Here is a 25,949-nt window from a genome sequence, read left to right on the forward strand (position 1 = left end):
ATAATTTTAGTTCCTTTAGCGAGATTCCACATGAGAATTCTACAGTGGATGTTAGCAATACAGTGGTCAGTGCTTTCTCAACCCATGTCAGCAAAGCTAAGAATAACTCATGTGCCAAAGATACCTTTGCTGGTGGATGCAGTCACAACAGGTATTACAAGGCTGTCCTTTCATTCTCCCTCAGCCCAAGGGCATAGTAACCATGGACGCTTCCCAGATTGGGTTGGGGGGCATTTCCTGGGGGAAACTGTCCAAGGCACTTGGTCCCCTGAAGAGGCTAACTTGCATGTCAATGTTGTGGAGATGAGAATGGTGCTTTTGGCATTGCAGGCATTTCAACACACTCTCCCTGTTGGAACAGTTGCATTCCAGGCAGACATGTCAGCAGTTTGGTACATCAACAAACGAGGGGGGACCATATCTTATCCCCTGTGTTGAGAAGCCCTCAGAGTGTTGCAGTGGGTGATATCTTCATCTGCTTTCTAATAGCCACGCATATTCTGGGGAAGTCCAACATGAGAGCATACAAACTGAGCAGGTCCATCTTATTACCTCACAAGTGGTCTCTCAACCCAAAGTGACTGATATGATTTTCAGTCAGTGGAGCCATCCTTGCTGTGGTCTTTTTGCTTCTCTTCTAAACAGCAAATGCAGCAGGTTATTTTGCCCTTATCCCCCCCCCCCCACACTGGGAGGAATCATCAAGGAATTCCCCCCCCCAGTATTATGTATGCTTATCCTCCAACTCCCCTAATTCCCAAATTCCTGCAGAAAGCAGCCTAGTTAAAGAACAAAGTCATCCGCATTAGGCCTTGATTTGGTTTCCCTTCCTTTGGCCACATCTGCAGTATCCACCTTGAATTCTGAGTCCAACTCCAGACCTTCTGTCCTACCCAACAGACATGGTTCACCTGGATGTGTCAAACCTCCAACTAACAGCATGGTTTCTCTTTAATAGCCAGACAAACAATTCTCTCTTCCCCTGTCCATTCCATACTTTTATCTTCCCATAAACCTTCTGTTAGGAAACTCGACAGGAATAAATGGAAAAGGTTGGTTTGTTGGGCAGAGCAAAATCAAATTGTCCCCTTCTCAGCTCCAGTTCAGTCGGTTTTGAAATTTTTTGGCAAGTCTGTTTAATGGAGGTGCTAGTTCATCAACTTTAAAAGTCAAACTCGCAGCAGTCTCTAACTTTCATGTTGGTTTCAAAATTCTTCACTGGCTTCCTCTAAGCTATGCAAAGCCTTTTTGAGAGGCACACTCATCTCACACTCTCACTCTCACCTTGTAAAGACCCCACTCCACCATGGGATTTCAATTTGGTACTGCAAGCCTTAATTCATTTTCCCTTTGTACCGGCAGATAAATGTCACCTTAAATTTCTGATATGGAAAACTACCTTTCTACTTGCAGTTACATCTGCTAGAAGAATTTCAGAACTTCAAACATTATCATCCAAGCATCCATATTTGTTTTTTCATAAGGATGGGGTCACATTACATACCATCACTTCCTTCTTTCCTAAGGTGGTGTCAGAATCCAACATCAACCAGTCCATTGACTTGCCAGTATTCTTTCCAAAATTTGCAAGAAAGGGGGGAATATATGCTTCACTTATTGGATGTCTATAGTTATGTTTCTACCTACAGAGAACAAAAAAAATTAGAAAGATAGATCAGCTGTTTATTTCCTTTGCATATACCGAAGTGGACAAGTCAGTTACAAAGTTAACTCTAGCTAGATGGTTGACAGATTGCATTTCATTTGTCTATAACAAGTTGAATCTCGCCTTACCATAATCATTAAAGGTTCATTCCACTAGATATATGGCAACTTCTTCTGTGTTCCAGTTTAGAGCTTCTATGGATGATATATGTGTGGCTGCAACTTAGTCAAATCCTCATACTTTTATCACTCATTGCAAAGTACATCTGGCCTTGAGGGGAAGAGCAGCCTTTGGCTCAATCATACTCAGGAATAGCCTTCCTTAGAGTCCACCCAGGATTTTAGGTAGCTGGGGACTCTGTCCCATGAGTTGAGGAATGAATGAAAGTTGACATTATCAGATAAAGTTATGTATTCACCATAATGTTCCATCTGTGCTGTCCATTTTCCTTCTTCAACTCCACACCCACTAACCCCTATCCTTTTTAATGACTGACTTGAGCTTCAAGGGCACAACTGTCCTTTGTGTTGAGCTCCAGTTATGGCATATTATAACAGTCTTCCTGTCAAGCTGCAAACCAGATCTGAGGGATGTTAGGGATTGGTGCATTATGGGTAGGGAAGGAGCTCGTGAGTTTTTTTTGGAGGCCACAAGCTAGTGTAATGGCTGAGTCGGATCCAAGGATTGGATCTGAACCAATTACTTGAGGATGAATGAAAATGGACAACACAAATGGAATGTTATGGTGAGTACATAACTACTTTTTCCCCTAGTAAAGACAGACAATACCACAGTTATTGTGGTATATAAGCAGGGCGGGGACCCACTCTTACAACCTTTGCCACATAGCCATTGACCTTTGGGAAACTGCAAACTCCCTAGGAGTGCACACCCTGGCACAATACTTACCAAGAGAAACCAGTCAACTAGTGGATCACCTCAGCAGGAGCCTGTCAAACCTCCACAAGTGGCAACTGCATCAGGAAGTTTTTCTCAGCATAGCTGAAAAATGGGGTCCGTCACAGCTAGACCTTTTTCCCACCAAATAAAATACTCACTTGGAAAGTTTTGCTCCAGGAACAAAATTCAAGTCAGCCAGGAAGACAGATGCCGTTTCCTTTGCTTGGACAGGCCTGTTACTCTAATTCCTCCCCCAGTACCACTGCTACCCAGGGTATTGCTGAAAATAAGGGAAGAGGGGCCATTCTGATAGTCTCAGATTGACTGAGGCAACACCAGTAACCTCTAGTGCTCAATCTAACTAACAGGGAACCATGTCTGCTGCCCACAATGTGTGGACCTGTTAATGCATAACAGAGGCACAGTCATACACCCCAACCTGCACACACGAATTGATAGCTTGAATGATACCTTGATCCCATTGAAAAACATTGATCCTCGACGAGCCGTTCCTGACTATTCTGAAAGAAGCCAGGAGACCTAGCACTAGAAAGTCTTACTCCACCAAATAGAAAAGATTCATTATGTGGTGCAGACAAAAGGGACAAAACCGTCATCAATTTCATATCCCTTTGATCCTGTCATACTTATCTAGCCTCTTTGAAAAAAGGTCTGTCCTACTCCTCTGTAAAAATCCACACCAGCTATTTCTGCTGATCTACCTGGTTACAGGAGGAGGGGGAAGTATTCTCTAGTAGTCGGGCCAGCCAAGAGCTTCCACAGCAGGAAATCCCATAAGTCAGGACTGCAACAGTGAATACACTTGAATATCTACATTTATGGTAAGTGTACACAACTATACTTTCCCTGGCCTGTTGACCATATTTCCTGTAGTCGGTACGAATACCACCTCAGGTCTCCCCTGAAAAGTGGCCTTTGGTTTAGTGGGACTAAACAAATCAACAAGACAAGCCAGTATGTTGCTCACCTGATCATGTCCATTTTATAGATATATTAATCCTTTGTTTCGGTTTTGACTTTCACAGCCTAGGAATGACACACCCTTACACAAATAACCACCATGCCTCACAAGTACCATAAACTCCATCCTGGTCAGTGACTCTTCTGGATCCTTACCACTTTGCAAAGTTAGCCCTTTTGTAATGCACCTTTCTTCTATTTCACACCCTTCATTTTTGGCAGGAAGCTGTTTCTGTAATGCTGTCCAAATTCTGTCAGAACATTCAACCTCAGCAAATGCTGTCTTGGCTCATGTAATGCTGAAATACGTTCTTCAGCTACCATGTTCCTTGTGGTTCTTTGTACAGCAAGAAACTTATCACTGAGCAGAAGGGACATTTATGTTCTAGCCAATCATAAGCTGATATGGGCTGTAGCCACAGATGATGTGCATATTTATTTTGCTATCATACACCTGTCTAATGCAATTTCCCAGTCATATCCACTTCTGTTTTTTACTTTAACATTATTCCTTTTGGCATGCGATTATGCTTCCTAGGAGCTGATTGCCATCATTTCAGTATTGCATTTGTCTGTCATATCTCTAATTGCACCGTTATTGAATTCTCAACCGTTGTTACTGAGTAATGTCTGGCTGACAGTTTGTCATTATCCAGCCATAAATGCATTTCTATGTAATTTCTGATGGTCTTTGTTAATACTGATTCTGGCACTGATTCATGTAAATTGATCAATGATATGATGTGCAAGTTCATGCAAGTCTGTTGCAACTTTCTCATAGTATTCATCAGCCAGCGGCATGTCAACAACAGGCCTAGCATTAAGCCTGCTGTACTTCAGGCAAAACTCGCAGTTGTCAAAAATCAGCTTAATCATCAACTTTATTAATGTGTTTTATCACAAACGATAGTTATAAAGGTAGCAAGTAAAATAAGTAAAACAAGCACAGTGGAACATTACATAAAACTGAGTAAAAGCACAAGTAAGATAGCAGATACAATTAGGGCAAAGTAAAGTACAGATAATCCTAGTGTCAGAGGTAGCTTCTTCAGGTAAGACAGACTAAAGATGTAGAGACATCTAAATTAATTAACACTAAGACCTTGTGCATAATTCTGTAACTGATTGGAAACTAGGGTAGACTTTGCAGAACTAGCTTAATATGTTGGTAATAGGATGTATCAGTCAGTTACTTGATAGCAGAGATCTCTACCATCTGTAAATGCTCAAGCTCAGTGTTAAGGATTCCAAAGTTACAGTAATCTAGCTGGTATAAAAAAACAATGTCTGAACAACAGCCAGGAGGTTAGACCAAGTTAAAAATTGCTTAATCCTCTAGACATTTTGCTTATGAAAACAAGATGAGTTTACAGTGGCTGACACTTGATCCAGAAGTGCAAGCCAGTAATTCAGGATTATACCTAAACAATGCACCTTGACAGCAAACTCAAGTTTGTTACCATAGTAAATGATGTAGTTGGGGATAGAAGAGGAAAAGGATTTCCTCAAGGTAGTAGGAACCGCTACGGTTTGTGTTTTAGAGGTTTTATGTCTCAGACTATTAAAGTTGAGCCAGGAATGTTTGGCGTTAAGGTCATCAGCAAGGTAATGCACACTTGTGGTGCTGTCATGTGGAAAGGAGAGGTAAAGTAGAGTTTCATCATCATAACTTAGGTTTTTCAGCCTGTCTCCCTAAATACTTTCTGCCAATGAAAGCATATAAAACATAATCAATAAACAGTAGAGCCCTGTGTACTCCACATTCAAAGTAGGGAGAAATGTTAATTCCAGCAGAAATCTTCTAAGTATAGCCATAGAGGTAAGACAGTAAACTATTTTAACACTGTAAAGGAGATACCACAGGTAGGAAGCTGTTTCTGTAATATAAATGCACTATCAAAATTTTGTGGTATCAAATACTGCAGAGAGATCCAGGAAGGCCAGTAGTGAATAGTATTTTTGATCTTGAGCCTTTAAGAGATTGTTGACTACTCAAACAGCAGCAGTCTCTGTGCACTGAGACGTGCAAAACCCAGACTGAAAAGCATCCATGAGCCCAGTAACAATAACATGGGTCTCAAGTGACTTGCACATGACTTTCTCAGCAATAGCTGGCAAGGCTGTAAAGGTAAAGTAAGGGTTTCTTTAGGTTAGATATGACAAAAACCTCTTTCAAGACAGATGGAAAACCCACAGGCTTCAGTGAAGAAGACTGGCCAATGCTAGTGTTGATAAACAAGGAAACAGCCCATTGGTCATTGATAACATACATTAGATGACACTCATGAGCTTTTCATAACCATGAATATCAAAACATTCAAAAAAGGGATACAACTAGGCTGAAAATGCTCAAACATCCATAGAGCAGTTAGTGGCAGGGTGGCTACTACAGCAGTAGTCTTGCCGATGATAAGACAAACAGCTGACTCCCATTCTGAAACCAAAAAAAAAGCTTTTCAATGGTGAGTCAGTCCAGGCTGTACAACCTTTCTATCACATAGAGGGGTGCTACCTTCATAGGCATGTTTTGTACCTTATATTTAGCATAATGCTTGTCCAGGTCAAGTTTGCCAGTTCACAGACTCATCTAACACCAGTGGCATTTCATCCTGCACCCTTCTCGTCATTAGAAGGCAAAGGTCATGGCCATACCAAGACATGTGCCTCCTAGTAGATACAGGATAAACAAAACTTGGGACTAGAAAGTCGTGTTAAGGACAATAGCCTATTATAATTTACTTACCATGGCATTCATAGATTCAGCGCCATCCTCTCAGAGGAACTGAAGGAGTGCAGAAGAAAATGTATTGGGGGGTAATGTGATCAGTAGTTCAAATCACTTTCAGCTGAAGGTCAGGGGTACTGTATTGCTAAAGCAGCTGTCTAAACAGACAAGGAAGTTACCACATTCATAGGGCAATACTAGGCTATTGGCCGGGAGGCCCTTGTAAGCCTAGCCAAGAATTTCACCCATGTTCCCACAAAGTCAGCACCTGTTTTCCCTGTGCAGCACGGATACAGGTGGGATCCCAGGGGTATAGTTTCTGTTTCCCAACCAGTCCACGTTCCTCTTAGAGGGCTAGTGAGGTGCTCAGCTTGACATGGAGAGGGAGTCTATTCCACAGATGGGGGAGTCGTTGGGACACAAATCTGGCCTGTCAACAAGTTCTGTTAATGTCGCAGACCAGGTCGAGGCCTTGCGTGCGGGTTGCGCAAGTGGAGTCTGACTTACGGATATGTGGCAACTCCATCAAGGCTGAGTTTGAGGTGGCCTTGTATGCCAGACACAGGTCACCTCAGAGCAGTCTTCTGAGTAGAGGGACGGGGCTTTTAGCCTGTCTGTATAGGATAGGTGTTTAAGACCCTGGATTTTCATGGTCAGGAACCTGTGTGGTCTTTCCAACTGCTGCATGTGCTTGGCAAGGTACATGCTGAAGGGGGCATTGTACTCTGTAATGGGTCTGATAAGGGAGAAGTACAGGGATGTTATGACCTCCTTCTTCCTGGATGAAATACCCTTACTTATGAGATGGGCCATGTAGAAACCCTTAAGTACAACGGCGGCAACGTGATGGTCAAAAGTCAGGTTGCTGTCAACCTGGGTGCCCAAGTCCCTCACAACTGATTGTATGCTTAGTACATTGCTATTAATGTGATAATTAGTAGGGACGTCATTTTCCCCAAAGGGAATAATGATGCATTTCTTGCCATTCAGTTTGAGGCCATGCTTCTGGTACTAGTCATTATTTTGGATAAGGCCCTCTTGGAGGATGTTCACATCACTAGGGGAATTTATGACAGTGCCCAGCTTGCAGTCATTTGCAAACCTGGTCAGCCACAGATCACTGGTTTTGGCTTGCACCTCAGAAATTATATCCCAAACAGTAGAGGCCCAAAGACGAATCCTTTGGGTATGACTCTTGTTAATGGTTTACTACTAGAGGTGACTTTCCCTATTTTGTCTGAGTGGGTTCTATCAGTGAGGCAGTTAGCTACCCTTCTGGTAACATATGGGTTGATGCGTAGCTGGGATAGTTTATCTATTATTCCCGAGTGGGGAATAGTGTCAAAGGCTTTGGCTAAGTCAAGGCATGATCTCCCTTTGACAAAAAACAGACTGTGTGGGATCAAGCATTTGGAGGCTGCCAATGCCCTTGTTTTTAAGGTCCATGATAATGCATTCTATGGTCTTGCAGATTAGTCTAGTTAGGCTGATGGACGCTCCACCTTTTTGTAGAGGGATGACAGTGGCTGTCCTCCATTCTGGTAGGACAAAGCCAGTGCACAGGCTTTGGTTGAATAGGATGCCTAATGGTGCTGAGAGCTCTTGCCCGAGTTCATGTAGGACACAGCCAGGGATGTTGTCAGGTCCCATGGAAGCTGTATTTTTTGCCTTTGAGACTGCATTAATGACCTGCTTCTCTGGTGATGAGGGGAGGGGAGCAGGTGCTGGGGATGTCCTGGTTAACTGATGGGGAGGGTTGAAGTTTTTACTGAACTTATCTGCCAGCAGGTTGGCTATATCTGTGGCATTTGTATATGTGGTTTTCTTGACCACCAATTCAGAGCAGATTTGGGAGTTACCTTTCAGATTGCGGACTTATGCGAAGAAGGCCTTGTGATTGTCCTTAGTGGATGTGGCCAATTTGGACTCTAAGTTAGTCTTAGAGGATTTCAATAATGACCTTATTTGCTTGTTCAGACAAAGGAGAGATTTCTTCCAACTTGGCACCTGCTCCTTCTTGGTCCTGGACTGCATTTTTTTCCTTTTATTAGAGAGTCTGTTTATTGCTGCTGTCTACCAGACAGGTTTACTTTCTTGAGGAAGATGATTTAGTCCATTTAGCTGAGTCCATGCAGCTGTATAGGTGTTCATATATTTTTTGGTATAGGCTTGGGCATTAGTGCTTGTTCCAACTGAAGGGATAGTTGCTGTGAAGCTGCTTATATCTAATCTCAGAAGGTTGTTGTCAGCTTTGGAAAAGTTTTTTTTTTTGTTCGACCCTGACAAGGGGAGGTCAGTGAAGATGGTGAATAGTATAAAAGAGACAAAATAACTGGAAGAGGGATCTTTAGAACAGGTATCGAACAAATTATGTAAAAGTAAATAGAAATTGTGGAGCAGTACATGCATAATAATGTTCAGAAGGAGGAGGGGAGTGAGGTTTAAGGAAGGCAGGAATTCAGCAATTTTTTTATAATGTTTGACTGAAGGTAGTAAGAAAATGTATATGATGTATATTGTATTTAAATGGGAAATTGTGTATTTTCTGTTAAGGTACGTTTGCCTATGTCTTAAGTGATAATTTAATAAAGGTGTTAAAAAAAACATCTTTTCGCAATTAAAAAAAAAAAAAATCTTTTGGCAATTTCTGTATGCCTGACCTTAGATCCTCCCCTTTCTACCTGTCCTCAAGTGAAGCTATTTTGAAGGGGAGTTTATATTGCCAGTATTCAGACTTCAAGGAGTCTGAGCCACAGGTTTCCTCGTGGAGGAACCTGAATTTCTGCAGTGACTCAGAGATTCCCCTTTTTTAGCTAAGAGTCTTGTCCCTATTGTTCTCCCTGCAATTCATGTAAATTACAAAAGGTTAGTAGAGGGTATCTTTATGGCTTTTTCATAGAAGTTCTTGTTACCTGTACTGGTAATTTAGTGACCATTATAGGTTCCCCTCCAGCCTTGATAAGTTGTCTCTCTACATCTGTATCTGCAGAGATCCTTTACTGATTGAAAAGCGGCAGGAGCATGAAGATACATCCTTATGGTCTTCAAGCTGTCTCTGCCAGGATAGTACTTTTGATGGGCGTGACATAGCCCAAATGTTTGATGTACTATTATAATGACCTCACCTCAGTTATGGTAAATATATTTGCCCACAGCTTTAGTCTCTGTGCCCCTGCATAGTTTCAGGAAACCTGGTTGCAACAGTCTTCTTTCTCCAAGAGATATATCTGTATATGATTATGTTAAATGTATATGTCTCAGTGCGTGTATTTGCCTAGGCACATGCATGTGTTTATTGTCATGTATGTATAACTGTTAGCTATGCTGCACAGAGCCTGTTTTCAGAGCTGACCCTGGGAGTAAACACTCTGTGTAAAAACATATTAGAGGAACAAAAACAAAGAAAATCTTACCGTAGGTTGACATATGTAAAGGCAAAACCATCAAAACAGACTACTGAACTTGCACTTATATGTTTATGATTTTCAGATGTTTCATTGCACTCTTTAAAAATGTTTGCTTAGATTGATTGTAAAGAGGTAAAGCAGTGATGTCCTTCAAGGATGCATCTGCAGTCTTTACAAATGGGTTGTCCTGTCGTCAGGCAGCCTTGATCGACCAGATTCCAAAGTCTGGGTCTGGCTTCGGCTGGTGTCGCACTTCACCCGACGTCATTGCGGCAGTTATTCGGGTATAAAGGCAACTGTACTTTCTCCCTTTCTCCCTATATATAGTGTGTATCTATATATATATATATATTCACACATACATATATAATATAATTCTATATATATATATATATATATATATATATATATATTCACACATACACACACATATATATATATATATATATATATATATATATATATATATATATACACACACATACACACGTGTGTGTGTGTGTGTGTGTGTATATATATGTATGTGTGTAGATTGGATAGATATATTGGAGACATAATTTTGGTTGAAACTCCTAAATGTTGACGTTGTTTGGTAGACATACTTCAGTTGACAAAGCAGATGATAAACAGGTGAGCGAAATGCAGTCTTTGGGGTTAGGGAATATGCCCTTCCTTGGGGATTCTGTGATGTCAGACATAGTGTATATATCTCAGTATTAAAAAAAGAAAAGAAGAAAAAGTGTAAAATACAATACAGTGGTGTAAAGTACATTAATAAGCATAAAGTATTAGTAAGTAAATCTTCAGGCAAGATGGACATAAATATTTGCATGTAGTTGCTGTACTTGTTCAACCTGATATTACTTTCTTGCAGTCTCAGTAGCTCAGCAGGTAGGGCACTCATCTTTGGTGCATAAAGCTGTAGGTTCTATTTCCACAACAAGCAGTTGAATTAATTTTCCATAACTAACTAACACTGCAGTGCAGCATAACAGGGGTGCTGCTCTCCTGTGTGCGCTGTCTTTTGGATGAGACGTTAAACCAAGGCCCCATCAGCCCAAGTTAGTGGTAGCTCAGGTGGATGCAACATATCCAGTGGCACTTATTTAAAAGAGTAGGGCAAGGCCTCATTGTCCTGGACAAATTTCTTAGTCAGTATAAATACCACTTCTGGTCTCCCCTGAAGAGAGACCGTTGGTCTAGTGGGACTAATCCATTCAACAAAATAGGAATCAAGTTCAACTGGATATATTTTTCATTATATGTGAAGGACAGGAGGTAAATAATTTGGAATTTGAAGTGTATGGTTAAGTAACTTAATTTCTGAATGTAAATGAAATGATTTTATATACGTGTGTGTGTGTGTGTGTATATATATATGTATATATATATATATATATATATATGTGTGTCCTTCATGGATGCATCTGCAGTCATAACAAGTGGGTTGTCCTGTCGTCAGGCAGCCCTTCAGTCGGCCGGATTCCAAAGTCCGGGTCCGGCTTCGGCTGATGTCGCACTCCACCCGACGTCATCACTGTTGGTCTTCGGGTATAAAGGCATCAGCCGACGCCATTTTCCTCAGTCTTTCTTGCCGCGTGGCGCCCGAAGCAGAAGCTGTTCGCAAGTGCCGGTCGGTCGGATCCAGAGATTACTTCTACCGAATACTACTTCGAAGACTTCTAAAGCTAAGTACCCCGTTGGGGACTCTTTCTTGCCTCAGCCGATGTCAGAAAAAGTTAACAATTGTTTAAACTGTGGGAAACAAATACCTCATAAAGATTTCCACTCTTACTGTCTGCCTTGTTTAGGCCCAGCCCACGATGTAGCAGCCTGTTCGGCCTGTGCCTCTGTCAACCGACGAACGCTTAGGTGACGGTCGGAGTTTGCAGAACAGTTTTTCGGTTCTGATTTTGCGTACATTATGCCGTCGGATCCTCCGACTACCCAATCTAGCAAAAACGCAAAGATAAAGACCGACACTCGCGGTCCGCGGTTTCGGCCGAAACCATGGTCAAGCAAACCGCGAGTGTCTCGGTTTCGGCCGAAACCGAGAAAACTGAACAAAGTACAGCTGAACCTATTCCTACAACTGAGGCCCCTGCTACAACTCTTGAAACGACTTCAGAAATTTTACCCACTACGGTGGTTGACTTATCAGACACCATCCCTTGGATGTTTCTACCCCAGCACATGGTGCTGCTAGGCCTCCAGCAGCCATGTCCATTAAGGCCTTCGCCAGGGCTAAAGCAGCCAAGACTACTAAAACAGTGCCTGTTAAACCACCCACATCCAGGCCCTCTTCTAGTTCTCAAATGCTTACTTTGGCAGAAGATTTAATTTCTTTAATTAGAGGATCTCAATCTCACCCAGACAGGGCCTCTCAGCCCCAGAGAAGAGACCTAGGGCAGAGCCCCCGAGCCAGTGTCCTCTGATGATTCTGCTGATGAATCAGACATAACTGACCAGCCAGAGGCTCCCTTCTCCAATTTTGAAGATTCTGATGCTGAAGAATCCATCCCAGCTGCTTCCCCACCAGAAGAATTCTCCTTTGGGGAAACCTTGCATGCCATGCGAGAACAGTTCCAATGGCAGCAACAGGATTTTTCAGACTCCAGAAAAGACTTAGGACTTTTCTGCACCTCCCACAGCACAGGCCCTTAGCTATACCCCTGTTCTCTCTGTGGTGGATGATGCTTTCAATGATGTTTGCTCCGCTCCAGATTCTTTACCCCAGCCCCTGCCAAACCAGACAGATTTTACAGGGTGCCAGATACTCATCACCACCTTTACAAGGCTCCACTTGCAGACCCAGAAACTATATCCCAGGGCCCCAAGGCAGTAGCGACCATAGCTAAAACCCTATTCCTTCTGAAAGGGAAGCAAGGTCATTAGACAGATGGGGTAAAAGGTCTACACTTCAGCTACTCTCTCAGCTAGAGCTTTAAACTGTCAGTTTCACATGATACAATACCAAGAGTTTATGCTGGATCAGTTAACTAAAAACTAACCACTGATGAATCTCTTGATAAGAAATATGTATTAGAGATGGTAAATAACATACAACAGGTTAGCAACCATTCCTTAAAATGTGGCTATGATGCACTGGAGGCTTCATTTAGATCAGCCATGACAGGCACAGTGATAAGAAGGCATGCATGGCTAAAGGAACAAGCTTTACTGGATCATGTTAAAGCTAAGTTGCTAGATGCTCCTATGGACAAGACAAGTTTGTTTGGTACATCTGCCCAGCAGGTTCTGAAGAAAATGGAAGAAAAGGCAAAATCTGTTCAAACTGTTAAAGATTTCTTGCAGGTTCAACCCCCAAGGTTTAGCAGGAACTGGCCTGCCAAAAATTGGTCCTTTCCTGACTCCACAAAATTTCAAAGGGGCAGGAATAGACGTTCCAGAGGCAGAAACCAATCCAGAGGAGGTGCCTACAGAGGAAGACAGTGGCAAGGTAACAACAGAGGCACAGACACAGCCACTGCCACTACATCAACACAACCACAGTGACTTAACCTAAATCCGCCTACCAGGGAACAAATAGCAGCTCCTCTAGGCGGAAAGTTAACCTTATTTTCAAAGAACTGGCACTACATAACAAAGGACAAGTGGATTTTACAAACCATAGATCAAGGTTACGGTTTCACTTCCACACTTTTCCAGTCAAAAGAGGAATGCCAAATCTACCTCCAAATCAAAAACAGAGGCTCTCGCCAGATAATGGAGTTAGCAAACATGAGAGCTGTGGAAAGAGTGCCAACAGCAGAGCAAGGAAAGGGTTCTACTCCAGACTATTCCTAGTTCCAAGAAAGGAAAAAGTTGGAGACCAATTCTCGACCTGTCCACCTTAAATACATACATCATTGTCCCAGAATTCAAAATGCTGACCCTACAGCAACTTCTTCCCATGCTGGGCAAGGAGTCTTGGCTGGTAACTCTAGATCTCAAGGAGGCATACCTGCACGTCCCCATTCGACCAATCTGCAGAAGATACCTCAGATTTCTTGCAGGATCAGAGCACTATCAATTCTCAGCATTGCCTTTTGGCTTATCTACTGCCCAGAGTATTCACAAAATGCCTGGCATCAGTAATCCCATTGCAGACTTCAGGGAATTCAAATTTACCCATACCTGGACGACTGCCTGCTACAAGGGAACAACAAAAGCAAGCTGACAACAGACTTACAAAGGGTCATTTACTTGCTACAAGCACTGGGATACACAGTCAATTTACAAAAGTCAAGGCTGATACCATCCCTAACAAGGACATTCTTGGGCTGAATTGGACACAGTAAAACAAATGGCATTCCTGACTACAGAAAAACAAAAAGAACTCCCTCTATACTTCTTGGCACTAACAAAACTGAACAAGTTAACATCAAGAAAAGTACTGCAGGCCTTGGGCTTCATGGCATCATGCATAATCTTAGTTCCATTTGCCAGACTACATATGAGAAAACTACAGTGGTACCTAAAGAATTTATGGTCCCAACACAGACACAGTCTAGAAACAGAAATCCCACTAATTCCATGCTTAAAACAGGAGTTCCTATGGTGGGCTCAGGCATGCCAGTCAAACCCAGGCCTACCCTTTCGCAGATGTCAAGCAAGCCAGACCATCACAACAGACGCTTCAGACCTAGGATGGGGGGCCCACATGCTGGACAAATGCGTGCAAGGATTGTGGACACAGGATCAACTCCAACTGCACATCAACCTAAAAGAAATGCTGGCAGTAAAACTGGCAATCCAAAAGTTCAAACCATTTCTCAGAGGGCCAGTTGATGATAAGGACAGACAACACCACAGTCATGTGGTACATCAACAAACAGGGAGGCACTCATTCATACCCCCTATGCAGAATGACCTTGGAGCTGTGGACCCTGGCACTCAGCTACAACATCCAGTTACAGGCAGTATTTGTACCAGGAAAGACAATACCCTAGCAGACATATTAAGCAGAACCACTCGATGCCCACGAATGGAAGCTTCACCGGACATCTTCAAGACCATCTCAAAGAAATGGGGAATGCCACAGATAGACCTATTCGCATCACCTCTCAATCACCAGCTCAAAAAATTCTGCACAAGGACATTCCACCCATTAGCATGGAAAGTGGATTCGCTCTCTTTCAACTGGAAAGGCCTAACAGCATATGCATTCCCGCCTCTTCCTTTGATACACAAGGTACTACTGAAAATCAAGGAAGAACGTCCAAGGATAATCCTGATGGCTCCAAACTGGCCAAGACAACACTGGTACCCACTACCGAGGAGCATGTCTCGGAACAATATGTGGACAATTCCCCTGATGCCCTTGATGTTAACGCAGAACAACTACAGCATCATACATCCAAACCTAAAAACCTTGCAACTGACTGCATGGAACATCACATAACAGCAGCTATTCCAGAACTTTCCCAAAGAGTTAAAGACATTATTCTTGAAGCACGCAGACCTTCAACAAGAAGGAACTATGCTGGAAAATGGAAAAGGTTTGTCATCTGGAGTACGGAAAGAGGAAAAGATGTGTCAAACATAGATATGCCTAACATTCTGGAGTATCTGGCGAACTTCTTCATTCAGGCCTGTCCTACTCCTCCATCAAGATACATGCATCAGCTATTTCAGCAGAATACAGCTTTGATACACCTGTTTTTCGCACCCTTTGCTCAGGCAATTCCTCAGAGGAATCAAGAATGTAAAACCTCCAAGGAAACCACCATTACCAGCTTGGGATTTAAACTTTGTGCTAGAAAAGTTGACACTAGCACCCTTTGAACCAGCAGCAACAGCAGACCTACAACACCTGTCATGGAAAACTGCTTTCCTACTGGCAATTACTTCAGCAAGGAGGGTTTCAGAACTACAGGCCTTAATGGCAGTGCAACCCTTCCTAATCTTCCACCAAGATAGAGTGTCCATGAGGACTAATCCTACATTTATGCCTAAGGTGGTATCCAGACTGTCTTTAAACCAGGCAATCCACCTACCTACCTTCTTTCCCAACCCACAAAACAGAGGGAAAGAATACTGCATACCTTGGATGTACATAGACAGCTACGCTACTACTTGGACAGAACAAAAATAGCAGAAAGACTGACCAACTTTTTGTAGCCTATGCAACAGGAAGGGAAGGAAAAGCTATTTCCAAACAGACAATCTCCAAATGGATAGGAAATTGCATACGCTTCTGTTACTCCTTCCATGGAAAACCAATTCCACAGAACATAAGACCTCATTCTACAAGGGCAACAGCCACTACCACAGCCTTCTTACGAGGAGTGGCAACCAAAGACATTATTGAGGCGGCTACTTGGACCTCCGTGCATACATTTGCCAAGCATTATAATTTGCCTCTATATTCCAGATCCCGAGCAGGGTTTGCCACTGCTGTACTGCAAGGGATCCTAAACACACCATAATCTATTTTATCCTCCTCCCTAGTTGGCTATGGTATTCTACCCACTTGTTATGACTGCAGATGCATCCATGAAGGACATAGTACAGTTTTGTACCTACCATAAATGTAGATGTCCGAACTGGATAGCATCTGCAGTCAGGATTACCCTCCTCCATCCCTCTGTGGTACTCCTAGGGTGTTTACCCTTCTAATAGCTAGCTGTTGGGGGGGAGTCTCTTATGGTGTATTTGTTTGTGTATATGTACATACATGCTTATTGTTGTGTTTACCTCTATCTATTTGGAAACATTGGCATCTATCCAAATTTTAGCCTGCAAGAGGGCTACTGGCATCTGGGGCAAGAAACACTGAGGAAAATGGCGTCGGCTGATGCCTTTATACCCGAAGACCAACAGTGATGACGTCGGGTGGAGTGCGACATCAGCGAAGCGGACCCGGACTTTGGAATCCGGCCGACTGAAGGGCTGCCTGACGACAGGACAACCCACTTGTTATGACTGCAGATGCTATCCAGTTCGGACATCTACATTTATGGTAGGTACAAAACTGTACTATATATATATATATATATATATATATGTATATATATATATATATGCATATATATATATATATATGAAATGTGTGTGTGTATATCTATATGTGGGTGTGTGTGTGTGTATATATATATATATATATTTATATGTGTGTGTATATATATATATATATATATATATATATGTGTGTGTGTGTGTATATATATATATATATATATATATATATGTGTGCATATATATATATATATATATATATATATATATATATGTATATAGGTTCATACTAGGCTATCTGCCCTAGGGCATTTATAAGCCTAGCCAGAGTATGTTTGGCTTTCGCCACCCATTTTAAATTAATTTTGCTATGCCCTTTTTCGAGGTTAGTATACTGTGCCTGTGTCTAACAGTGACACAGAAGTGATACCCGGGGTAAACCTATGATCTCCCATCCAGTCATCAAGATTCCTCTTGAAGAGAGTCAATGAGGGACTCTGCCTAACCTGGACTGGGATTTTATTCTAGAGTGAAGGGAGCCTCTGGGTTATGAATCTATCCCTCCAGCATGTCCTATTTATTTCAGTGCTGAGGTTCAAGACTCTCGAGCGTGTAGCTCGATGGGATTTGGATTGTTTGAGGTGCAGCATGTCCCTTAATTCCGGGATGGACATGGCTTTATACGTCAAGCACAGATCGCCTCTGAGCAGGCGGTATGCCACTGAGTAGAGCTAGAGTTTCTTTAACTGGGCAGCATACGGCATCTGTTTGAGCCCTTTGATCCTCTTGGTGAGGTACTTTTGGGGTCTTTCCAGTTGCTGCAGGTGTTTGGTAAGGTACATCCCAAAAGGGGCATTGTACTCGATTATGGGCTTGATGAGGGATGAGTAAAGAGGCACGATGACCTCCCCTGATCTAGATGTGAATCCCTTCATGATTAGGTGGGCTATATAAAATGTTTTTCTAACCACTTTGGCCACGTGGTTGTCAAATGAGAGATTGCTTATCAACTTGGGTCCCCAGGTCCCTAATTACTTATTCTGTACTTAATGGATTACCACCTATGTGGTAATTTGTGGGTACTTTGTTTTTGCCAAAGGGGATGACTATACACTTTTTGGCATTTAGCTTGAGGCCATGGCTCTGGCACCAGTTGTCTGTTTCTATGAGGCCCTTTTGGAGGACGCTTGTGTTGGCTGGAGAGTCGATTATGGCGCCCAGTTTGCAGTCATCTGCGAACTTGGTCAGCCACAGTCCTATATATATGTATATATATATATATATATATATATATATATATAAATATATGCAGTGTGTATGTGTGTGTATATATATATATATATATATATATATATATATATATATATATATAAATATATGCAGTGTGTATATATGTGTATGTGTGTGTGTATGTACATATATATATATATATATATATATATATATATATATATATATATAGATATATATATATAAATATATGCAGTGTGTATATATGTGTGTATATATGTATATATATATATATATATATATATATATATATATATATATATATATATGTGTGTGTGTGTGTGTGCTTCTTAGCATCCGCCCAAATATTACAATGCTACACTGTTGCATTGACTGTCCCAGAAGAACATGTTACTGTTTTGTGCAGGTATTTCTCTCTCTGAAAATCTACTGTTATGCTAAGTATACCACTGTAACAGTAAAGCTTCCTCCCAGTATCCCTCTGTATCCATGGGAATTTCATTTATTCCCTTGTTTATGAAGAATCTTAGGAAGTTAGTATGCAGTAGTTACTATAAAGATTTTCTGAGAACACTTCATTGAAGTAAATGTTTTTGGTTATTGGTAATTTCTCCAGATCCATTATGATAGACAGGTAGTAAATCCCTGCTTTCTTTTATTGTTTTGCCTTCCCTAGTTATTGGAAATGAAAATGAGTTTTAATTTGGCAGCAAATTATTCTGTAATGCTGAATTAAATTGCTTTTCTTAACACAGAAAAGATTTACATATAAATACACACAATAAGTTTAGTTTGAGAAGTTCAGTAACCACAAACACTGTTCCCCACATGCAAGAGATGATTGCACCAAAAGCACATGTCACCTTGATTTACTGTATGATCCCCCAGGACTTGTACCCCCGCAGAACTTAAGTTAGCAATTGTTCCTCAGTCTGCAGCAGCAGGGAGTTTCAGCATTTGAAGTTTGTCATTTTTCTTGTATTACGCTGTTTCCCTTTTTGGTGCTCTCATCTCTTGAATGTAGGATTTGAGTTTGTGGTTGGCAAGCATCTGATAGTAAACAATACACACACACACACACACACACACACACACACACACACACACACATCTACTTAAATAAGCATATACTTATGCGCACACATACATACGGATATACATATATATGTGTGTGTGTGTGTGTGTGTGTGTGTGTGTGTATGTATGTGTGTGCACGCGCAGATACACACACACACATATATTGAGTTGTGTGCTGTGTCTCTCTGCATATTTGAATGTATGTAGGTATGGTTGAATGGTTGTGCATATGATGGCTGTTTTTGCTGAAGTAATCAAATGTACAGTTTGTTGAATGCACAGAATTTTGGAGTTAACTATGAGCTGTGGCATTGTGAGGGCAGGTGTATTTGTTTACCTGTGTGGGAGTTAGTGTTGTGGTAAGTGACTAGATTGTAGCAAGGTTTGTGCGAGTGTTAGTGAGTTAGGTGCAAGGTTAGACTTTAAGTGTCATGCTTTAACTCCAAGATGTCTTGTGTAATGGTAGTATTATGTGAAAGGTTTTTCTAAGGTAAGTTGTAGGATTGAAGTTAGAGACAGTAGTAGGGTTAAAGTTTGCATTAGTGAGGTGGAACAAAGGGGCAAAGCCTGCTTGCCCACCTTAATATATGCTAACCCAAATTCTAACTCTGCCTTGGCCCTCCCCATATACCCAACCACACACCTTACCTTAGAAAAAACCTTCCTGTAGCATTACTGTTGCTCAGACATATTATATACAACTACTTTAGACTCTTTAGGCTCCGGGGAGGGACCGTCTCTCAGGGGAGCCAAAGAGGATGTGGAATGTTGAGGAGTACACAAGGGCACCTCTCACCATCCTGCATTGGTTCCTCACTGTCCCAGTACTTGGGCAAATTCTAGTCATTAAAAATAACAAGACACATAAGATGGATAAATACAAAAGTTATTATTTACTGATACATTGACCTAACCTCAAAGATCAGCTGTTTAAGCTAAGTATATGTTTTGACATACTTGTGCTGTCTGAAGTTTTCGGTTTTCTTTAAACAGTCTTTCAGTTTGCTGTACTTTTCCTTAAGTAGATTATTAATTTGTTGCCTAAATAAGGTATGCTGGTTATCAAGTGAAGTCAATCCAGTAGTATAAAAAGCTTTCCTAACTGCAGAATTATGCAGTAGTATGAGATGCACGTTTTTGTTTTAAGCAGAATATTTTGTGTCATCCATTTACAGGGGCTGGTGGTTTGTGTGTTCGGAAGCAAGGGCAGAGTAATGATAATGCAAACAGCAGCAAATGGAAATCTACTTTCTCACCAATATCAGATTTAAACTTGGCCAAAACATCTGACAGCCCATCTCAGTCTGCATTGCCACTCAGCCAGAATTCACTTTTTGCCTTCCGCTCACCTTCAGAAGAAAATGTAACTAACGAAACCAAGATGACTCTACATCCTAGGAAAAACACTTTTGTGTCCTCTGTAACTGAGGGGCTTAGTCCTAGTATGGCCTCAACTGTTACATTTTCTTACAATGGTGGGCCTTCTGTAGATACCAGTTTACATAATATCAATGAAGGTGCTTTTTCAAATAAATCTGTGGAAACAATAAGCTTAAACTCTGGCATGAGCTACCAGGCCTTAAGGAACAAAGATTGTAATGGTTGTGAGATCAACCCCTTTCTGACTAAAAGGCCATCAGAGAGAGAGGGGCTGGTAAAAGCTGGGGCAAAGTCTAAAGATAACAATGAGCTGGGATGCCGCATTGGTGGATCTTCAGAAAAGAACTTACTACAGCATAGCGTCAAGATAAGCAAGGCACGAGATCAGGAAACTGAGCTGAAAAATGGACAGAATCTTTTCATTTCGGCAGCAGCTATTTCCCCATGCGGTGTGTTAAATGGTAAAAGCATCTCCAGCTCTGCTTCACCAGCAGGCAGCCCGGCATCCTGTGCACAAATGCAACATTCCTTCTTAAGCACTTTTTCTTCTGCATCACAGTTTCCTCTTGGTCAAATACCTGTCCAGGGAAATCTGAGCTCAGTGACAGGGTCATCAGTATTGCAGTCCTTGTTCAGCTCCACACTTGCCACTACCAACTTGGTCCATGTTACAGCTTCTGGAACCAGACTGACCCATTCTAATAATGTAGGAGGCTTTCCCACTTCTGGACTTGCAGGTGGATCAGCTGGAGGTAAGTAGTCTGTCATCCTTAGAGTGATAATTTATATGGGTCATTCCCTATTTGCTAAGTAATGTGTTTTGGTGTGATCCATAAAGCTGCGCTGTGACTGTTGCATGAATTAACAGTCATCCAAGTGTAAGAGTATGATGGAGTAGTCTGCAACACACAGATTAATAAAAGAAGGTACTTTTGTGTGATTAATGCCATTGGGTAATGTCTACAACACATTTTGCAGGCAAAGCAGATGTCATGAATACATAGGAGCCCTGAAGACAGTCTCAGTGTTTTTATAGCAGGGTTCAGTAAAGGTGTGTTATGGCAGTATTGTTTTGTTTTATTTTATTTTAATTTTGGTTACTGGGGTAGAGCACTGATCAAATCTGATCGATTGCAGACTCAGCTTAGATTACAAATGTAATAGTAAAAGTGAAGTAAAATTACAGGTATAATGGCAATGTAGATGCGATGAAATTTGATAGGGTGTAGTTGAAAACATTGTAGCATGGATTATCATGAGCAAGACCACCTCAAGTTTGAAACAGCATTTTGTTTTTAGCATAGTCTGGCTAGTCTGTTTTTGGTGTTTTGAAAGAAAATATGTTGTGGTATTTTTTTTTTACTGCATTATATGCAAATAAAATATCATGAATAGATGTGCCGTTTCACTTAAAGGTACAAGTTAGCACTCCATAACATTATTTTTATGTACATTGTAACAGAGAAACAGGTCTTTTCAGTAAACTGGATGAATATTTTAGGTTTATTTACTTCCATGCAATTTTTGCTTATTATGAACTTGCTGTTTAGCTTATCACGGGCTGGCATTCTTTCTGTATCATAATTGATTACGTTCCATTGCCTGAATTATGCTTTCTTAAAGTCTGTGAGTTCTGCAGTGGTGGTGGTAGAATAAATAGATTCTATTTAATTATTTTTTTTAATTCATTCTTGTTTTGGTTGCATCATTGCAGCTTTGTTTATTAGAATAGCAACGTAACATTGAGTTGCCATTTCTGTAGTAGTGCCTGTCTTCCATTTTTCATTTGCTTGCTCTCTGCCATCTTTGAAGTAAGGGTTTAGAATGATTACTTGTAAAATGCTGGCTGGCATAATCATGCCGTGTTCTAGAGAATTTAACTTGATTACCTGCCTATGAGCTTTAGATGGGGGAAGGACTGTATAAATATATTAAACTGAAACTATTCTGTTTATTTGTAATTTAGAAATAATTAAAATTTGACGCAAGAGCATAGCACTTGCTGGTTATGGAGTTCTAGCCATAGATCATGTTAGACTTGACTAGGTACAAGCATCAGCTGTGATGTCAAATTTTCACCTTGTCCTCACTGATGGGTTCGTGCTCTGACTCTCAGATCTGACTCGGCCGTTACTAAAGCTTGTGGTCACAAACTTTGCTCTTGGGCACCTCCCGTTTACCCAAAATCCACCTTACGTATTACCTCAGATCTTGTTTGCTGCTTCGTGAAGAACATCGGTCGCCTTTTTGCTCTTGGATGAAGATAAGTATTTTTTCTAAATTATGATGTTCATAAGTCCTTTTTCCTTAGTAATTTTTTCTCCTAGTTTTATATCTTATGGTTCTCTATTCTGAGTCTCCTTACCCCCTTTCCCCCTTTTACTATCTTTTTAGGTAATCTGTACTACCATTGCTGGTAGGCCCCTTCCATCCCCTTTTTAGGTCACTAAATCTTGCAGTACCATAGTTGGTAGTTGTTTCCCCCTTTCCGCTCTGTATTAAAAAAATAATAATAATAAACCTAAATCTTTTCTAATTCTCTCTTCCCTGTTGTAGTGCATGTGTGTTCTGTGTGTGTGTGTGTGTGACTATATATTAGTGCAGTCTTTTGTTTTTGTGTCTACAAGGGCAGACAAGTCAGAAAAGCCCTTGGGCTTTAAGAAATGCATAAAATGTAGCAAGAAATACCTCTCAGTGATTCACACACTATGTGTGTGTGTGTGTGTGTGTGTGTGTGTGTGTGTGTGTGTGTGTGTGTGTGTGTGTGTGTGTGTGTGTATTGTTGTTTAGGGGCATTACATCTCCTAGAGGACTGTGTAGCATTTGTCATGGTTTCAACCAAAGGGCCTTGTTTGACCGTAAGAACAAATTGATGTTGAAAGGTCTGCTTCTTATTTTTGAAGCCATTGCTTCTAATAGTCAGTCTAAACCTCAAAAACGTCACGCATTGACTACGAAAGATTTCTTAGAGCCATCGCTTCCAAACATCTCATTTCCTATGCAGCAGATGGAACTTGCAGGACAGCAGGTTCAGGCATCTCTGTGCGGAGGCAGGCTTGGATGCACCTTGTGATTTTGTGGAGCCTTTTAGGCCTTCCTTTGTAAATGCCTCTTTTGATGGTTCATCCCTTTTTGTGCATAAAGTGAGAGAGACTCTGACCAGGTGTGAATAGGAAGGTAAGGCCTTGTCTGCTATGGGCATACGTTTTTTTCACTCCTCAAAAGACCCTACCCTAAGGATCAAAAGGGGCAGTGGAAAGATGTGGTTCAAGAAATCACAGGGTTCTTTCCCAGACATGCGTGGTGAGAGTTCCCCCAGAGGCAGAGGTGGGAACAATAATGGAAGACATCACCCACGTGGTAGAGGGGTCTGCAAAGCCAGGGCTCCAGAGAAATGTTCTTTGGTAAGCCTTTCCAGCACCTCTGAAAGGAGACCTGATTGCTTTGCCCCAGAGGCAATCGGGGATGACTGTCTCTGCACCTACATGCCTGGCTAACATTAATAAACAACAAATGAGTGCAGAACAATTATATCCAGGGGCTATCTTCTCTTTTTCCCAACCCCTTCCCATAATCCTAAGTCCCACCCAGTCAATGGGAACAGGTAGCCATTCAAATTCAAAAGCTGCTTGACAAAAGTGTCATCCAGGAAGTCCCACCTGACCAGAATAGAATCCAGAACTTACTCAAGGTTCTTTTTAGTTCCAAAGAAAACAGGAGACTGGAGACCTATTCTGGATCTCAGCAAACTCAGCAAATCAGTAAAAAAAGTAAGATGTAATGCGATCCTAGGGGGTTGGCCCAGCCAATGAGAGACTTTGTGCTAGTGTATCGGCCGAGTCGGAGCCGATTCTCGGCTCCGAGCCCATCAGTTATGAATGTAGGCAAGATGGATCACATACATCTATTGTTATGGTATGTACATAACTAAAAGATCTGAAGTAGGAGAATTCATTTTTCAGCAACCTGTGGGTATGGATCCGATATCGGATCAGAACCGGCATGGTTTATCCAGCTATGGATCCGAGCTCCTAGCTCCTCCCCTCATCCATAATGCCCTGCTCTCCCTACATGACCTCAGATCTAGTTTGCCGCACATGGTGTAGGCTGGGTCGTCAGAGCTCCTAAAGCTAAGTTGAAATTTTCTTATTAAAGGGTGTTAAAATTGTTTAAACTTTAAATTTGTGTGAAAGATATAGGTTCCCCTTCTGTTTTTATATTTTTTGGGTTAATTTAATTTAGTTTTTACCCTCCCCTCGCTGGTTCGTAGTTGGTGTGTGTGTGTGTGTGTGTGTGTGTGTGTGTGTGTGTGTGTGTGTGTGTGTGTGTGTGTGTGTGTGTGTGTGTGTGTGTGTGTGTGTTTCTTTGGGGCCTTTGTGTGAGTGTTTTTTTAGTTTACTTTATTGTTACTATTTAAAAAAAAAAAAAAAAAAAAATAGTAATGTCTGAGGCCCCAAAGGCTGTGTGTTTTCAAAGTGCTCCGAGTGTGGCCATAAGCTTTCCCCTGCTGATGGCCACACTCGGTGCGTTCGATGCCTTGGGGTTGAACACCTCACTTCAGGGTGTTCAATCTGTGCAGGGTTCAACCCCAGGGCATTGAAGTAGCGGAGGTCAAAGCTAGTCTTGGCGGGACTCTTGCCCCCAGACTCTGCTTCGGCCCTCGCCCCCTTGGTGGTCACTGCTTCGGCAGTCCCTGCCTTGCCTGCTCCCCCTCCTCCACCCGGGATTCAAACTCCCGCCAAAGGGTCGGAGGAGAGGGAAGCCAGGAAAAAGGACCGGAGAGAGAAGCACCACAAGCGGCGGGTCGAGACCTCCGTTTCGGCCCCGCCGGCTAAGTGGGCTTCTCATCCGGCCTCTCTGGCTGCTGGCTCTCCCCCTCCTCGGCTCCGGTCCCCGTGCTTTTCACCGGAGCCTGAGGATGAGGAGACCCGACCTCCGTCAAGGCTATCGAGGCGGCACTCAAGGCCTACCTCGGTAGCCTCGTCAAGGTCTACTTACAGCCTCTCCGATGCTGATCTGGACCGGATGATGCGAAGGTTCATCCAGGCCCAGATGCAGATGGGAGTGCTCTTGCCCCCCCCCTCTGGGGGGAGCTGGACCCCCTTTTTTAAGCCCATTGCTCCTTCTCCGACCCGCTACCCGGGTTCGGAGTGCCTGGAGCCGGGCAGCCTCGGAGCCGCCGGTGGGTTGGCGCCGACAGTACTGGGTACTTCGGATCCGACCCTGCCCTCGAGTCTGTCGGATCCGACCTCTCGGAGCCTTGGCCCGAGCTTCGGATCCGAGGGACTCGGTGTGCCTTCGGCGCCATCCTTGTCGGAGCACACTGGTCCCTCGGATCCGAGGGGCTCGGCACCGGCTCCGATCCGCTCATCAGATCCGAGGGGGAGCCGACTTTCGGATCCTATTGTCGAGGCTGGCTCCCCCTTGGCTTTTGATGTAGTGGAGAGGGCTCTGTTGAGGGCATCCGGACCCCCGGCCCTTGCTTCGGCTCCGTCCTGCACTCCATCTGCTCTGGGCCAGGCTTCCATTACCCGGCCACTGGGACAGCCCGCTTCACTGCCCCAAGCAGTTCCTGCAGTTCTGGACATTGCTGGCGAGGGCT

General features: G+C 42.4%; 1 protein-coding gene across 1 annotated transcript in view; it reads left to right on the forward strand.

The window, feature by feature from the left end:
* LOC122787868 (histone-lysine N-methyltransferase, H3 lysine-79 specific-like) overlaps positions 1–25,949 on the forward strand; it is a 2,114,473-nt gene that overhangs the window by 1,864,625 nt on the left and 223,899 nt on the right. The window contains exon 28 of the mRNA XM_044054784.1: positions 20,143–21,099. Within this exon, the coding sequence (XP_043910719.1) occupies positions 20,143–21,099 (957 nt within the window). The remainder of the gene's footprint in view (positions 1–20,142; positions 21,100–25,949) is intronic.

Source organism: Protopterus annectens, chromosome 13.part0, assembly GCF_019279795.1.
Source record: "Protopterus annectens isolate FY-2018-M chromosome 13.part0, PAN1.0, whole genome shotgun sequence".
NCBI lineage: Eukaryota > Metazoa > Chordata > Ceratodontiformes > Protopteridae > Protopterus > Protopterus annectens.